General features: G+C 34.0%; 1 protein-coding gene across 12 annotated transcripts in view; it reads right to left on the bottom strand.

Moving 5' to 3' along the window:
* Positions 1-1,672: 1,672 nt before the first annotated feature.
* The window catches only part of gdpd5b (glycerophosphodiester phosphodiesterase domain containing 5b), a 96,698-nt gene continuing 79,768 nt past the window's right edge, over positions 1,673-18,602 (bottom strand). For 3 of the 12 annotated variants that reach the window (XR_222297.5, XR_012390904.1, XR_012390905.1), the window contains 6 exons: positions 16,310-16,467; positions 13,974-14,121; positions 13,354-13,436; positions 8,537-8,649; positions 7,918-8,119; positions 1,673-4,425 (listed from right to left, as the gene is read on the bottom strand). Coding sequence is in view for 5 of the 12 variants with exons in the window: in XM_005157743.6 (XP_005157800.1) it covers positions 4,358-4,425; positions 8,537-8,649; positions 10,772-10,786; positions 13,354-13,436; positions 13,974-14,121; positions 16,310-16,467 (585 nt within the window). In the remaining 7 variants the exon portion in view is untranslated. Of the gene's footprint in view, positions 4,426-5,730; positions 7,591-7,718; positions 8,120-8,536; positions 8,650-10,771; positions 10,787-13,353; positions 13,437-13,973; positions 14,122-16,309; positions 16,468-18,602 lie in introns of those variants that run through there. The other 9 variants (XM_005157743.6, XM_005157742.5, XM_684040.9 and 6 more) reach the window with 6 other exon arrangements.

Genomic DNA, 18,602 nt, shown 5'->3' with positions numbered 1-18,602 from the left:
ACTTCCTGCGGCGAAAAAGTGGCATTTTTGCCATTTCCAGGCGTTGTATTTTAACGAACTCCTCCTAGGGATTTTATCCGATCGACACCAAAATTGGGTTTTGTCATCTAAAGGCCTTGGCGATGTTAAATTGCGAAGCTTTAGAGTTTTCGTCGATGGGCGTGTCCGTGGCGGCCTCGCAAACTTTGACGATTCGCCACAAAACAGGAAGTCACTATAACTCAGGCATGCATTATCCGATCTGCCTCAAAATTCACACGTTTGATAAGAGTCCTCACCTGAACACGTTTACATGCCGATATCCAGATACAGTTATAGCGCCACCTGCTGGCCACAGGAAATGACATGTTTTACACTGTAACGAACTCCTCTCACAAATTTTATCGTATCAGCACCAAATTTGAGTGGTGTCATCTGAAAGCTTTAGCGATGATATATTGTGAAGATCTAGAGTTTTTGCAGAGGGGCGTGTCCGTGGCGGCATGACAAACCTCAACGCTTCGCCATGGAACAAAAAGTCCTTATACCTCAACCACACAATGTCCGATCTGCCTGAAACTTCACAGGGTTGATAAAAGTCCTCTCCTGAACACATATACGTGCCAATATTGAGTCAGTTATAGCGCCACCTAGTGACAGAAGGTAGTTTTGCTTATAACTCAGCCACACAATATCCGATCTGCCTGAAACTTCACATGGTTGATAAAAGTCTTCTCCTGAACACATCTACATAACAATATTGAGTCAGTCATTGCGCCACCTGCTGGCAGAAGGTAGTTTGGCTTATATTTCAGCCAAACAATGTCTGATTTGCCTGAAACTTCACATGGTTGATTAAATTCCATTACTAAAGGCATCTACATGCCAATCTTAAGTCACAGTTACAGCGCCACCTGCTGGCAGATGGTAGTTTGCATTATAACTCAACCACACAAAGTCCGATCTGCCTGAAACTTCACATGGTTGATAAAAGTCCTCTCCTGAACACATCCACATAACAATAATAAGTCTGGCATAGTGCCATCTGGTGGCAGAAGGAAGTTTGCCTTATAACTCAGCCACACAATGTCTGACCTGCCTGAAAACTCACATGGTTGATAAGATTCCTCTCCTGAAGACATCTACATGCCAATCTTAAGTCACAGTTATAGCGCCACCTGCTGACAGGAGGAAGTTTGGCATAAATCTGTGATTTTCCCAGGTTCTTTATTTATATTGGCTTAAATTATTGTTGTTCACTCTTCTCTGTCATCTTGAGGCCACTGGGTGGCGGTGAGCCCGGGTGCGAGGTCCCTATCATCGCTGCTTGCAGCTTTAATTATTTATATATTTCTTAAGAGTTTCACATATAAAACTGAAGTACAATTAACCACATGGACCAAAAAAACAAACAAACTGGGTTGTTGGCCTGTTTGCTTACATACATACATTACTAAACTCTCAATGTTTGAAGTGAAAATGCATAATAAAGTGTGAACAGCTTAATGCACTTTACAGTACAAAGGGAAAAAAGTCCATTTATTAAAATGTTCTGAATGTGTATATCTAGACTTCTTTAAAATGTTGAATTGGTATAATTCTATTTTTGTACCGTCCTGTACCATTTCACTTGTTGCATTTTGTGTCATTAAAGTCATTAACTTTTGCTACTGTGCAAATAAAAAAAACACTGTTAAATCTGCAGTTTGTTTTATTGATTGATCTCTGAAACACATCAATACAAAATAAAAACATCAAACAGCAAAACCGTTCAGCCCCGTTCCTCTGTGTGACAGAACAAACCACTGTAAACAATGTCACATCTCACATTTACATTACATCACGGGTCAGGGCACCTCAGCAGTGCCACGAGCTGTACAACACATGAATACTAGACTAAAACCAGTTTAAAATTTAAATAAAAATCACTGAACAATATCCAAACACTTTTTATTATAAGACAGTGTCCAAGTAATATTGCACTGCATCCAAACTCCAAGCCAGCTTCCTTTGTGACCAGTGTTCAACTATAAAATCTAGACTATATCTAACAGACACTCCTCCTGGACCTTTCAGTTTTGCTTTCCAGAATCCACCAATTTAACCCTATTACTGGGATTTAGGGAAGCTTGTTTCTGCCATTAGTTAAAAAGGTAACTGACTTCCTTTGTCTTTTTATTGCACATTCCGACTTTGCGGATTTGTTTAGCCCCTTAACTGTCACAGTTTAGATTACTTTTTTGCAATTATGTAGGAAGAGTAATAAATTAAAACACATTTACTGTCATCTTACAACCTGTGGGATTTTTTACGGTTACACTTTAAAGCCCTAATATTGTAGTCTAAACAAAGCAGTTATGACAAACTATATATCATTTGAAGGCTGATGACTTCTGGGGATTTTTGATAGATATTAGCGAGCAAGAGTTATTAAATAATTTGCGAAAAGGATCTTTAGAGTGGTAAAGCATTACTTTGATTTCCAAATGTAATTTTTTTTAATGCTTTTTCAGAAGCTAAACTCAAATCAAATACCACCAAACTACTATAGAATTGTATGTCTACTTTATAAATATTTTCAAAGGAATTAAAAAATATATATGATTCATATTCCTCAAAACTTTGGGGGCGCTCTTGTATGGGCACTAATGGAAACTGAATGTCATCTGGTGGTCATGTTTGGTACTACAGTCAAACAGAATCTTACTAAAAGCTGATTTTTTAGGAGATATTTACTTCAAATTTGGAAATTTTTGGTTTTAAGATTTTTAGCTTAGACTTTTCTGTAAATTTTACGTTAAACAGGTTTTGTAAAATGTAATATAATAAAAATATACCTTTATTGTTTTATTATTTTCAGAAACAAAGGCACATAACTTTTGTTTTCGTATCACTTTTTGAACTTTTTTCCCTTCAGCAACAATCTGACATCTGTTATCTTTAAAACGAGACCAAGTTTACATTTTTGCACCAAAGAATCGAAGATTGACAATCATTTGGGCTTCATTTTCAAAAGGTAAGGTTAACCGACAGTTAAGGGGTTAAATCACAGTTTTAAATTGCAATCACACAAATGCTAAATAAAAAAATTAAATAATTATGAATTTATTAAATAGTAACAATAGCAAGAACGCTTATAAGCTCACAATTGGTGAGAAAGTCAATTCTGAGGGAAAAAAATATATCGCAAGAATAAAAATACAAAAAATAAGGTGAAAATATCTGACCGAAATTCTTAAAATTGCAAGAATTTTTTTTAACATTACTGGGGAAAATTTACAATTATTTTCTATAACAATTTGATATTCTATAACTTTGCATATGACAATTTGAATTGATTTTCATTGCAAAAAGCCTACAAAATTTGAAATTACTATCATTTTAAGTCAGAACTGCAAGATTGTCCATAAACTCACAACTGACAATTTAAGTTCCTAAAAAAGTTAGAATTGTGAAATAAAATTTAACTAGTCAAAATGGTAAGAAAGTATATAAAATTAACCCTGAAATTTATAATCATAATTCTGAGAAAACCAATTTAAAACTACAGTGTGTAAATTCACAATTCTGAGGGGGAAAAAAGCCAGAACTGTCCCTTTTTACCTTGCAATTCTGACTTTCTTCACCTCTAAATATTCTCACAATTCCTGAAATTGTGAGAAAATTTACACAAACTCTAAATCATAAGGAAAACAGTTACCTTTTTACTGTTGTTCTTCTTAAGTCAGCTTCCATATATACACAAGCAGAACACGTGCCCACATCTTACATGTTTGCTAAATCAAACTGACCAAGATGATAAGGCTGAGTGATTCACTCCAATAATGACAACTGAACCACATGCTAAACAGTCGGTATATAATCAAACACAGTAAATATCACTGGAAGGCTAAAGGCAGGCACTCAGTAAACACCTCTTTGTTGTTCTTCTTCTTCTTCTTGAAAACCCACAACCGTTTGAACAGAAGGCATCATTAGACTGTGAATATCATCACACCAAATCAAGGTCTAGGAAATAAAAACTGGCTTAATATATATGGTCTACTCCACATTGGCTGGCTATGGAAGATTAGAAAAAATAAAATCCCCAAAAACCGACAGGTAAAAATCCACTAGGCATGCTTGCAATACGAAGCAACAAAAGGTCCGAAGCATCCTCAAGCGTTACGTGGGGAGGAAGAGGCCACAGATTTGGTCGTTTACTGTCCAGAATTTAAAACAAGCAACTTAACAGTAGAAGAAAAAACAATATTTCTGTACAAGGGCCCATTATTAACAGTAGACTGAGAGTCGAGTCAGTAGTTCAGAGGATACATCACAAGTTGGTTTAGGATGTGATGTGATTTTTCGCTCCATCGTGGAGTCAATGAGCAACGTCTTAATTGGTGTAGTAGTTAAATCCATTTTCTGAATATGCTTCATCACCGTTGACTCCATTGCTCACCTCTGTGGAACAAGAAGAAAAGGGAAATACACATTATGTCCCATTATTTTTTACTTAACAAGTCAATGAAAAAGCTAAAAATTGCAAGAAAACAAACGACAAAAAAAATAAAAAAAACACTACGTACTGTATCAGTACTGTCTAGGTAGGCAGCACACTAGTTCAAAACAATAAATTACATATTTTTTTAACCTCCGATGTGTTCTGGTCTTAAAGGGATTGTCTATTGAAAATATGATGTTTGTTTCGCCACCCTCAGGTCATCCAAGATGTAGGTGACTTTATTTCTTTATTAGAACATTACCAGGGTATATATACAGTACAGGAATCAGAGAGTGAAATTCAATATCCTTTCAGACCTTTTTTAAAAACTCTTTTCATACATTTTAAGACTTCATCGCCACTTTAGGTTTCAACCGGTAACATTGGTGACATTTTCACTATTCACTAAATACTGATGGTAAGAAACAAATCTTAAACTAAAACATTGTTCATGTATATATTGAATAAAAGCAGTGTGTCGTCAAATGGGATTTTATGGATTTCATAAACTAAACAGCATCCTAATATTAATAAACTTCTAATTCTAATATATAACATCTTCTTCCTAATATATAATACACTTTAGCATACAAGTATAGAATGTAGAATCAAAAATGATACAAGATTTAATACCTTGTAAAATAAGACGTTGAAATACTTTAAGGGTCTTAAATGTCTCTAAATTGATTGATCAACTTTGAATACTAAAGAATCTAACTAAAGATCAATGAATCCTTTAAGCAAACTTTTGTGTGTGTTGTTTCAAGAAAGCAACCATTCGTTTGTGTTGTGTTTTATTTCTATTTGTTTTAATCATTTATTCTTCTATTTAATTATTTTATTTAATATGATCATAAGTCATTTATATAATTATCATTATCATTTTATTGATTATTAGTAATGATTTGATTATTATTATTATTATTATTATTGATTATTATGTTTTTACATTTTATATTATTATTCAGATTATTTTCCTATAATTATGGCTTCATAATTATTTTCATTTTTCCATATTGTTATAATCTTACAACTGTGGGTTCAAGCGAAACTTGTTTTTATGAGTAAGAGATTAGAGATTATCTCCATTTCAAGGACTGTATTGTCTCTGGACAACATTGTGAAGCAGTAGTTTTCCATTGCTGTTGCCATTGTGGTATAATAACACTTGTTTGGTTTATCCTGGTCAGACAAAGTCTGAGTATTGAATCATACACAACAATAATTATTTAATAAACTTTGTTCTTTTTTTTCATCATTCTTTCGATTCCTGCCTCTGCTCCTCTCTGGTTTTCTCAGTCAACTCCTACAGTATATTGATAGGAGACTGTTAATTCAGCTGAATACTAGTTAACAGGTTTGGGTATTGGAAACTTTGGTGATTATATATTGATATAATAATACTTTTTAAAACCCCGCTGACACCCTGATTAAAAAATATTGAGCTAAAAAAATGTGGTCTTTGATGACTCATAAAAAGACAGCTATCTGTACTTTTAGAGTAAAAAAACATACAAACACAACCAAATGATGATAATGCTTTGAATAATGTTGCATTTCTTGAACAGACTGATTGTTTGCTTTAAAAGATCTCAATGTTTTACATGTATTCATTTTGTTTTTCCTTTTCTTTTTGCTCTGAAAGCACATTTATTAATTTTAAGCTTCAGAAAAACTTTTCTTGGCGACGCAGTGGCACAGTAGGAAGTGCCGTCGGCTCACAGCAAGGTTGCTGGTTCGAACCTCGGCTCAGTTGGCGTTTCTGTGTGGAGTTTGCATGTTCTCCCTGCATTTGCATGGGTTTCCTCTGGGTGCTCCGGTTTCCCCCACAGTCCAAAGACATGCGGTACAGGTGAATTGTGTAGGCTAAATTGTCCGAAGTGTATGAGTGTGTGTGTATGAGTGTGTGTGTATGTTTCCCAGAGGGTTGTGGCTAGAAGGGCATCCGCTGCATAAAAACGTGCTGGATAAGTTGATGGTTCATTCCGCTGTTGCGACCCCGGATTAATAAAGGGACTAAGCCGACAAGAAAATGAATGAATGAAAAACTTTTCTTTAAGTTCTACTGAATAAAGAAAAATAGACACACACACACAACACAAAAACACAAACCCACACTCAAATGCACTTATTAGCACTCCAAATTTCTATTATTTTTCAAATATTTCCTAATTGATGATTAACACAGCAAGGCAATATTTTACAGAATTTCCTATTACATTTTCCTTCTGGTGAAAGTCTTATTTCTTTTAGTTTAACAGAAACAAAGTTTAAATTAAAAATAGTAATTTAAAGTAATTAAAAATGCTAATGTTAACCCCCTTAAAGTTCAACCCAAAATGAAAATGTACTGGTTAACTTAAATCTTCAATTAGTTCCAAACCTTTTAATGGTTTATAAACCAGTAACCATTGACATCCATTGCATTAGAAACAATTGCTAAGGAAGTTACTAGTTTCAAAAATTTTCAAAATAACTTCATGTTTGAGTTTCTTTTTTTCTATTGAACACCAAAAGTTTGTGACAAGTGAAGGGCAAGTATAAGATGACAGATTTTTAAAGTTTGGTTAACTATCACTTTAAGAAATGTTTTTTTATTTATTTTTATTTTTTATTTTTTTGACTGTAATAGACAAATGATGTATGTGGTAATGGGGTGGGAAAATAATAAGCTTGGACTTCATCCCGCTCCATTTTCAACCATGTTTCAACCATTTTTTTGTTAAAGATAATTTATGTATGATAATTCTGTTCGAAAATAAATGTTCTGTCATCATGGCCAAAAAAAGTTAGTATTGTTTAAAAATGTATTGGAAAAAAATCTCTGTTAAACAGCACTTGGGAAATATTTGAAAAACATCAAAAAATTCACAGAACTGTAATATATATTTCTTGAGCATTAAATCAGCATTGCAGAATGATTTCTGAAGGAACATTTGACACTGAAGAATGAAGTAATGATGCTAAAACATTTGTATATTGAATACATTTGTATATTGAAATCAACTTAATTCAAACTCCTTTAAATGATAAACATTCCACTGATGGGCTGCTTAAGCTTGTTTTATGCGACGTGGAGCATTTGAATTTAAGGTGTCAAATCCAGTTCATTGAGGGCCGCAGCTCTGCACAGTTTAGTTCCAACCCTGCTTCAACACACTTACCTGTAGATTTTAAACAAGTCTGAAGGACTCAATTAGTTCGATCAGGTGTGTTTAATTAGGGTTAAAGCTAAACTGTGCAGAGCTGCTACCCTCCAGGAACTGGATTTGACACCTGTGGTTTGAATGGTCAATTACAATAATCAACAATATCGAACCCATCTATGTATTTAGCACACCTACAACAAAGACACTGATAAAAAAAAATTAAAAAAAACAATTGAACTGCAGATCTTGTTTTTGATGTGATGAACTGAATGAAGGGTTAGTTCTCATCCCTCTCGTACTCACCATACACAGGCCACAGTTACCCTTAGCACTGATGCTACAGGCCTGTGTGAGCTATCATTGGGCAGTATGGAGTGATGGATGAGCGGATGGCAGACAGTGACAGACAGGAGGGACAGTGCAGGGAATGAGATGGAATAGGATGAAGGGATGCGGTGACATACAGAAGACTCAAACCCAGGGATGGACAGCTACTGTGGCTGACCTTAGAGACAGGGCAAAACACACACACAAGCATGCAAAGACTGCTGGGACACATGCACACACAATTATAAAACAATAAATCTATGATGTGAAAATTATTAGAGGCCATGATGTATGAAATAAAGTAGTTGGTGAGTGTATTTCCAAATGAACACCAACACTAGATGGCGCTAATGAGCTTTTCTTACTTGCTAGTACAAGATAATGACTTAATATATGAGATGTAAAATACAGCACCATCATTTTGCAAGGACAACATTTAAATATGCACATTATTAGCCATAATACAAACTTTGGAAATTTGATTGACTAATTAGAGTCAAGTATTTGGAAGTGCTGTGTAATAAGCTCATATACATAGTTCAAACAGACACACAATATGAGACACTCAAGCAGGAGGAGTTTTGGTGACTCTTACCAGAGAAGATGAGCTTCTCCTTCATGATGTTGACGTCTCTGCTGGATCTCCTGACGGCTGCGCTCAGCATGATCTGCTCCGGGTTGTAGCTACGCATGCCACTCATTCTCCACCTATCATCATGTGCACACACACACACACACACAGACACGCGCCTCAGTGCCAATTGCCACACAAAGACTGAGTTGGTGCTGTCGAATCTAATAATAACATGTGTTTTTGGTTTATTATTAAAAGTGTTGACTCACAATTCAACTCTTGAATCTCACAGTGATTTCTGAATGTAATTGGAAAATATATGGTACAGTTTCTGAACACTATACTGTATTTCAAATGTTTAAAGAGTATAATTAGATGTTTGTTTGTATGTTTGCTTGTGTCTTTTAAAAGAGCAATTAACATTTAAATTCAGATGTGATGCAAAATACATACATTTTATTTTTTAAAAAGTGAACATTTTATCATTTAATCAACCTGCAGTTGATTTCCAAATGTTTTTGAGTTTTTACAGTTTTTGATTTGTTGTGCAAATTAAATAATTAAAGATATTTTCAGCTATGTTGGAAACTGGTACCGTTAATCTCAGTAGCGATCAGTTTTCATCATTTAAAAATATTATATAAATACTTATTTTGTGTTTAACAGACCAAAAAAAAGTGGTTTTAAAAAAAACCTTGAGTGAGTAGGTGAGTAAAAGTGAACGTAAAAAAAGGGTCAATAATGATATATAATGTTACAAACGAAGACTTTGTTTTCATTAAAGAATTCTGAAATGTGTGGCTATGTACCAATACTGAAAGAAAATTACAAATGAATGCCTACTAAAATTTCTGTTTTATTGTCAGGGGCGGACTTAGTGATTTGGGGGCCCTAAGTAATTCCAGATCTGGGGCCCAAGCATTGAAACACAGTCTCTTTCTCTATAGTTTTTTTTTTCTCTGTATATTCGTTTTTTTTTTTTTTTTTTTTTTGCAAATTAACTGCATGTTAAAAATACATTTTAAGTGAAATATTGATGTTCTTAAATGTAAAATTAAATACAATAAATTCACAATTCAAAAACAATCTCACAAACTAACTGTGGGAAACCATGTACAGTTGTACAGTTAATTAGTCATACTTGTGATTAGATTTTAATATTTGCATGTGCAGTACGGAAAGAAGTTCCACTATTCAGGAGGGCCCCGGGTTTTGAAAAGAAGTAATAACAGGTGAAATCTGTCTATAACTATTAAGATTTTACACGTATGATATAAATTTTTATAAAAGTGCTGTATGATTAATGTAGGCTTCTTGGCATTGGTCGGGGCCCCAGGGGCCTAAATGGCTGCTTATCTCGCTTATTGATTAAGTCCACCCCTGGTCACAGGAATAAACTATTAGATACTTCCAAATGTATTCAAAATTACAATTATATAAAAACCGAATAATGAATTTTGGTGAGAAATAAATAAATGCAGCGTTGTCACTGAACACAAGAGACAAAATCTGGAAAAAAAAAATCTTACTGACCCAAATCTTTTGAACTCTTAAGATTTAGATTGATGTACAAACCAAAAAAGGGCTGTTGATCCACAGTTATAGTGACCATCTGTTCCAATTATCCAAAATACAAAATATATTTTTCCTGATTAAATCTTTTAATCTGACACCATCTGTCACAAATGAAATATTCGGGTGCTTTTGGTTCGAAACAAAAGCATCTGATTGAATTAAAATGAAAACACTTAATTCAAACCTATAACTAACATTAATCTTACACTTATGCTTTTTTACATGCAATATATGCATGCATTTGTCAAGCTTCAGCTCAAAATACCTCATAGATAATTTATTTATTATGCATCATGTAAAAAAAAATTCAGCTACAACGTTAGAAAAAATTACTCTGACCAAAAGGCAGATAAACAACTGTCAGTTGAGTAATTTTCACCTTCTAGTGGATGAGGGCAGAAATTGCACACCACTAAAATATCCTTTACACAAACATACGAGTAAATCTTAATTGTGTAAATGCATATTAATTATATGTATAGTGATAAGCTGTGATATTAAAGTGTAGTCATGTGGGGCTGTTGTTGAGTAAGAAGAGTTAGTAATAGCATTGACAAAATCCAGGTAGAATGAAAGAAACAGGCAGATAGACTGAAACAGGGATTTGTTTTTTTAGAGAAAGAAGGGCAAGAAAGGGAGATGCACATTGGCAGCATGGGCCAACAGCGCTGACCCAATTACCTGATCATGTGATAGCTGAGAGATGCCAGAATGCAGCAGAGAAGAGGAGCATGCAGATCAGCAGAGAGCGAGAGCAGGAGGAAGAAAGGAGAGGTGGGAGAAAAAGAGTAAAAGAAAGGGAGAGAATTAAGAGGTCAGTTCAGAAAAGCAGATGCAAATGTCACTATGGCAAGCGCAGCAAACGTAGAGGATCCAGAGCTCCACACATTTACTGTACATGTGAAAATCAACATTATTGTAAAGACTGGTGAATGTGCAGAACAATCAATAAAATATTAAAGCAAACATATTTCCTTCCTTTTCCTGTTTTCTGTGGAGGTAATCAAGTCAGAGCATGTTTTAGTTTTGTAAAGGTCAATGTTAAATTTTAATAGATGATAATGAATTTTTATCTAATGCTATGTCAGCAACAAAGGCTATTTTTATGGCAAGAACATTTCCATAATAAATATACAATTAAAAGCAACAAACAAATGAATACATTAATTAAATAATAGTTTTAGTATTAATATATTATAAACATTTTACCAATTTTCCCGGTGACACTTTGCTAAAATGTCCTTAAGAGAGTTAATTTTATAAAAAGGCCTTCTGCAGTCATTAAAAGCAGGACAGTCCAAATTCTTAATAGAAAGTATATGTTTGGTAACATATGATAAACTTACAACACACAGTTTAATTGTGTTAAACCATTTTAAAAAAGAGGTTAGAATATAAAGGTTCTTAAAAGGACAACATTTGGCTTACATCGCTATAAAATTTTCTAAATTTGTTTAGTTGAAATAGAATGGAGTCATGGAGTCAGTCTATGGTCACATATACTTCCAAAATAAAAAATAAAGCTTTGCAAACAAAAAATAATGTATTGAGCAAAAATAAATAAATAAATGCAAATGTTCAAAAATCGCAAAGCGAAAATTCATTTTGGAGAAATAAAACAATTTTGCCTTAGGGAAAATAAGGGAAAACTAAGTTTTGAGAAATAAAGATAAAATTTGCAAAAAAAAAAACAAAAAAAAAGAAGAAGAACTCCAAATAAAAATCAAGCAGTGCAAAAGTAAAAAAACAAAACATTTTGCAATATAAAAACCAAACAACTATACATTGCAATGCTAATTTGCATTAGCTTTTGCATTAGCTTTTGAGTTCAATTTGCACTTCACGCTTCTGCGTGTTTCACTTTGTGGCCCTGATTTGACAAGGGGCTGTAAATGCTCAAGGTCTTTTGACTCCACCCCCCTGTCAAATCAGGTACACAAAGTGAAACGCAGAAACATGAAAACAGCATTGCAAACTCAAAGTTGACCAAAAAGCCAATCAAAATGAGGCAATGCTATAAAAAATGTTTTGCAAATATTATATATATATAGTTTTTATATATAGTTTTGTTTTCTTCACCAATACTTTATTTTTTGTTTACAATACTTTCTTTCATTTTGCAAGTATATGTGGCCCTATAGATTGATTCCAGTTTTGGAAATAGAACAGAAAAAGATATATTCATATTCAGGACGTTTTTACTTTATGTAAATGAATGCTTTAGTTGTCGATATTTCATTGATCATTGTGTAAATTAGATGAAGAGGTCTTCAATAATTATACACATTTATTATCATATTTACATTTTATTAGATTTTTTAATAGATTTTAATGAATTAGTTATTATTAGACATTTATTATTAGGCATATTTAGCAATTTACAGACGAATATTAAATATACTTTAATATATAAATTAAAGTTTAAGAGAGAACTGAGGCAAAAAGAACTGATAGTTTTGTTATTGTTAGTTAAAATAATATAAAAAATCAAATTTCATTGATTAAATTTCATAGATTTCACATATAAAGCAAAATAAAATTAAATATTAAAAATTGAAAAAAACACTGCAACCACACACACACACACACACACACACACACAGACTAAACATTCATATAAATATAGACACTTTTCACATGACGTCACGCGGTGTCAAGTTTTACTCCATGGAGTGTATTTTTACTGCCTTTAGAAGATAATATGAAACAATTTTATAAAGAATTTTACTTACGCTGAAACATTCACACAACATATAATATACATTTATATTCTTAGTAGCATCAAAGTAAAAATAAATCTTTTATTGAGAAAATAAACTGAATTAATAAGTGGAAAAGTTGCAAACATATTTTCTTAATAACTTAATCCTATTCTTAATTACTTAAACAATCATTTGAAAACTCAGAAAGCAGTTCAGTATTGAAAGAGAATCATTTTTACACGTCCAATACTTTAACAGACTTAACTAACAATGTGCAATGTTAATATTTTCAGTTGTAAATTTTTCAGAGAAGTATCCCATTCATTCAAAGGTAAACCAGAACTAATAATACACTGCGTTGCCGATAAGGGGAAGTGATGTGACGTCATTGTGAAAAGGGTCTATTCAGACATATAAATAAAAGAGAATTACAAATACTTAAAAATTTAAAATCTAAACTCTAAAGCAATAGTTTGTGAGACAGAGGTCTTATCTTGGGTCTTATTTTGTCTAAACCATTATCCCGTCAATCTACCGCATACCAAACAGGCGCACACTTACTTCTGGAATATAAATATTCCCAGAACTACAGCGAAGGAGATGAGATCAGTGGAGATCCATATCAAGCAGTACTCATCCGGAGTCTAGAAACACACAATTAGAATGAGGCACAAGCACCACTAGATGGCGAAAGAGACAAGGCATTACAGCTTATTCTTGCACAATTACTTGCAAAAGAATATATACATGCTCCTAAACATTATATTTAGTGTGTTTTTTATAAATCACACAAGCAATGAAATTAAAAGAGCTATTATTCAAATTTAGCATTGAGTCTTCATTTACTAACAGTAAGTTTCATTCTTCTGTTAAACACAAAAGAAGATAATTTGAAGAATGTTGCCAAACAGATGCTATTGACTTACATAAATACATATTTTCCCTACTATGGATGTCAATGACTACAGGTTTCCAGCATTTTTCAGATTATCTTCTTTTTTGTTATTTTTTGGGTGAGCCATCCCTTTAGCTAATCAGTTACGCATCACATGTTTACCACAATACAGATTTATATTTAATGAGCTTCTCGTTTTGGCCAGACCAACAGATGTTGACCAATTATGTATCTTAAAAAGTGCCACTGGCTAATGAATAATCAATGAGCAGATGATGGTTTGTACCATGAGCCAGAGCGGATAGTGCAGCTTCCTCAACACCTGCGGGGCCTCAGAGGAGACGGACGGCACCCCGCTGCACCACAGCAGAGAATACAGCCACGGCTCATTCACTGTATACAGACTCACGCTGATGTTGTTCTCCTTATACAACCTGATTAAATAAACAGAGATATATCAGTGGATATTACTAATGATCCACCAATGAATCTTTCTCTTGAATCTTTGATTTTCTGTTGTATCATTTTAAAATAATAATTAGAAACATAATGAAATGACATTATCTTTGTTAAATTGTGACCAAAAAAATCAGTACAGGCTAAATGAAAATGCAAATTCACTTTCTCGCAGTAGGTGGCACTTATAAACAGCAGGGATAACAATGTTTTCTTGATTAGTGCTGTGAGCAAAGCAGCTGCGCTGGTGTTAAATATACTGTATGTTATACGAAGATAATCGATAAAGAAAATACCATTTAAGCTTTTTAGAAGACAGGTGTTCCCCTTATAGATATTTCAGTAAAACCGCCAGAGTCAATATTTAGAATTGTCTTTCAGTATTTCTAGCATAAAGAACACTGAGTTATTACATGTACATTTTTAATACAACCACAATCCACACACAAGAAAAAAAAAAAAAAAACAGATCCGCAATTACATTAAATGTAGCCTATATTAAGTATAGACATTACCTTTAGCTTTAAATAGACTCTTTCCTTTACATATGGTTGAACTATGAGGCAAAACTATTAGCTCTACTTCGAAACTGTAATTATTTTTCAAATATTTTCTAAGAAATATTATTTTTAAATATAATAGTTTTAATAAGTAGTTTCTTTCATTTTTGGTGTGATGACAATACAGTACATCATATTTTTTAAGTTGTTTTAAAAGATACTAGATTTAACCTAAAGGGCCATTTAAAAGCTCATGCCATGGCCACACTAGAGTTTGAACATGCAATTCTGTCATACAACGCTGCGAAAAGGGGTAGGATTAAACAAGATGATTACACATTTAAAAAAGCGAGCGATTGGTTCATGTGTTACATTTCTGTCCGGAGATGTCAGGTTTTGATCTTTGATTGGTCACATACAAACACGTGATGTGATTTTGCAGGACAGAGTTCACCAAGCTTGAACTTTGCAATGCAGTGAACTGCGAAACTTGTCGTACGAGGTTGCGTTTCTGGTCTGACGTATTCGCGTGCGTATAAATGGAAGTCAATGGGGAGAAAAATGCAGTGTGAACATTTTATTCAGGGTTAATTTAGAATTACAAAAAAAACTTTTGATTGAATTTTGAAAATGTAATGAAATCACAGATGGCCAATTTTATTGGTTACATTGAGTTGTTACATGCTCGGCCATCTGTGCTTCATCTCCGGCTTCTTTAAATGCTCCTATTACATACTTTGAACTATAAAGCTGTTGTGATTCAGTTTATATTTAAGTCTAGACCAGAGATGAGGCAAATAAAAATAAGCAAATAATAATTAAAAAAAAACTCTCTACCTGCAAGTTTTGGCTGATAAACTGATGCATCTTGAGATATTCATATACAGTTGAAGTCAGAATTATTAACCCCCTGAATTATTAGCCTCCCTCTTTATTTTTTTTCCAATTTCTGTTTAACGGAGAGAAGATTTTTTTCAAGATATTTCTAAACTTTATAATTTTAATAACTCACTTCTAATAACTGATTTATTATATATTTGCCATGATGATAGTACATATTATTTGGCTAGATATTTTTCAAGACACTTCTATACAGCTTAAAGTGACATTTAAAGGCTTAACTAGGTTAATTAGGTTAACTAGACAGGTTAGGGTTATTAGGCAAGTCATTGTATAAAGATGGTTTGTTCTGTGTGGACTATCGAAAAATATAGCTTAAAGGGGATAATAATTTTATTGACCCTAAAATGGTTTTTAAAAAATTAAAAACTGTTTTTATTCTAGCCAAAACATCAGACATACTGTGAAAATTCCCTTGCTTTGTTAAACATAATTTGTGAAATATTTAAAAAAGAAAAGAAAAAAAATCAAAGGGGGTTTAATAATTCTGATTTTAACTGTACCCAATAGTCATCTTCAGATATTCATACCCATTTTTTGCACTTGTTTGCATTGACTTTTTATGTTGAATTTGGACAAAACTCACAAGCTTACAATGTAAATAGCTCTGTTTGTGCAGCCTGAAATGGCATCATTGGCTCTTCCAGTGGAACGGCACCAGTTTCCAATTTTAGTTTCACCACACTAGTGCAGCTTTTGCTCTTTCTCATGTGATGTATATGTTGTCAGTGTGAGCAGGTGTGTGCAAGTGGGACTGTGGGTCTACCGGACGTCCTGCTCAGAGGCCTGGTTGTAGCGCAGCAGGAGTCTGCTGATGCCATTATGATGGAGTGTATCGAAGGGCAGCTTCTGCATTGAGGTCTGCTGGAAACCTGGAGCCACTTTTCTCACCATTTCCCTGTTACTGTCCACCGTCCACATCACCTACACAAACACATGCAAAGTCAGAAGTAATATAATATTATATATAAACATAATTAATGAATTATTTTAATGAATAGTGTTGACTGTCAAGTCTGAGTTAATAAATAAGAGTTGAAATATAAAATAAAAGTGTTATTTTTGTTGTTATTTTAAATGTTGTCAATTTATTTTATTGCTCAAATAATCAAAAATAAGAGAACATGTAGCTCAGAAATTAAATTATCACACATACAAATGAAGATCTGCTGCAAGAACACATTTCTGGGAAACAGCTCGACAATAAAGAGGAAAACTAGATATAGCACTTTCTGTCCTTTTCGTGCAGTATTGTGACAAACAAACTAAAAACAGGAAACTAAAAGTCTTTAATCCATATTGCATTTACATTTTAGTGACATTTGCAGCATATAATTGAATTATATTGGAAGTAGACTGAAATTCCACAATTCAACAACTTTTTGGTAGACTTATTCAAATAATATTAAAGGGCACATAGTTTACCCCTTTTTTATTATTTAATATTTATATTATGGTTCTTCTAAATGTGTCAGTTTAGGTTCAGTTTAATACACAGTTCAGATGTTTTTATTATAATGTGTTAAAAAGAGTCATGTTGGGGGCATTTACACAGTTTGCTGTTTTAGGGGTGTGTTGCTTCACAGTTTCGGCTTCCCGCCCAACGTAAAAAGGGGGCAGAGCCAAGAGCTTCTACGCTCTGTGTTTGCAACAGACAGGCTGACAGACAAAGAGAGAAACTAAACTAAGCTAGGATGAGCATTCAGCCTTACATGTAAGACTCGGACACAGACCAAGCAGAGAGAACAAAATCATTTGTCTCTTTGTATAGTCTCGGTGTACAAGTGCCGAGCTTGTAAACCGAGACTAATAACCACACACACTGAATTAACTTTGACTGAGGCACCGAATGCGACGCGACATGGCACACCAGTCACTCAGTGACGCTGCAGAAACATGAAGTGTCCCGAATCGTCGCGCCACGCATTCCAGAACTCTAAACACAAGCCTCCACCAGGGCAAACACAACGGCGCCGCAGCTGCCGAGCCGCTGACCTGAAGCTCCGCCGCGTGCACCCCGACAGAAACCCATGCCCAGAACTCCGAAATGCACGGCGCCACTCCACGCAAAAGGTACAAGCAATAATTCTGATTACAGCGATAATGTGGAGAATATTGATCTTGTGTTGAGCCCAATGAGCCCTTCATAAAAAAATAGAGCAAGGGTGTTCCTTTAGTGATATCGCTTTGACTCACACACTGAAAATGGCGGGCGTGCAACAAGAAACTGAGGATATGATCGTAAAGCCAGAATGTCAATCAATATTGGTGGACAGGGGACCGCTCTCCTACGTAATGTTGCGGTTGGTCTGAAAACCGCTCCAATTGGTCCACCGTTTTTATGTTGTTACGGTCTATACACTACAACCACACATGTCTGCCCAAACAAGTAGATTTTTGTCACCATAGGTGCCCTTTAACCAACAAATTGAACCAGATTTTTCTTTCTTTCTTTCCTTCTTTTCTTCCTTCCTTCCTTCTTCTTTCCTCCCTCCCTCCCTCCCTCCCTCCTTTCTTTCATAAACTTTCTTTCAAACTGAACCAAGTATGCAAAGTATCATCACACTATTACTAAGATGATATTTTATGATCAAAGCTCTTTTTTTAGTATACTGTTTTTAAAGTGGGGGTAAAACATAACACAATGAAATACAATGACTATTGAGATAGGTATAAATACAGCCAGATGTATTATATTTAATGCTGCAAAAAGAATATATGATATTCCATACAATACATGATATTTAAAAAACAATTAAGAAATAATCAGTTAAACCAGTTAAGAACAGTATGTACATATTCTATGGTTGACACCATACTCGGTCCAGGAGGGCCAGTGTCCTGCATATTTTAGTTCCAACCCCAATTAAACACACCTGAACCAACTAATCAAGTGTTTTCTAAGTATGCAAAAATTTCCATGCAGGTATGTTGAAGAAATTTTGAGCTAAACTATGCATGACACTGGCCTTCCAGGACTGAGTTTAGGCACCTCTGGTTTACACAATTAAAATCAAATAAAATAAATGTGTAAAAATCACAACCTTCAGAATTAAATC

This window comes from Danio rerio, chromosome 15 (genome assembly GCF_049306965.1).
Source record: "Danio rerio strain Tuebingen ecotype United States chromosome 15, GRCz12tu, whole genome shotgun sequence".
In the NCBI taxonomy this organism is placed as follows: domain Eukaryota; kingdom Metazoa; phylum Chordata; class Actinopteri; order Cypriniformes; family Danionidae; genus Danio; species Danio rerio.
This window is presented reverse-complemented; position numbering and strand designations above follow the sequence as displayed.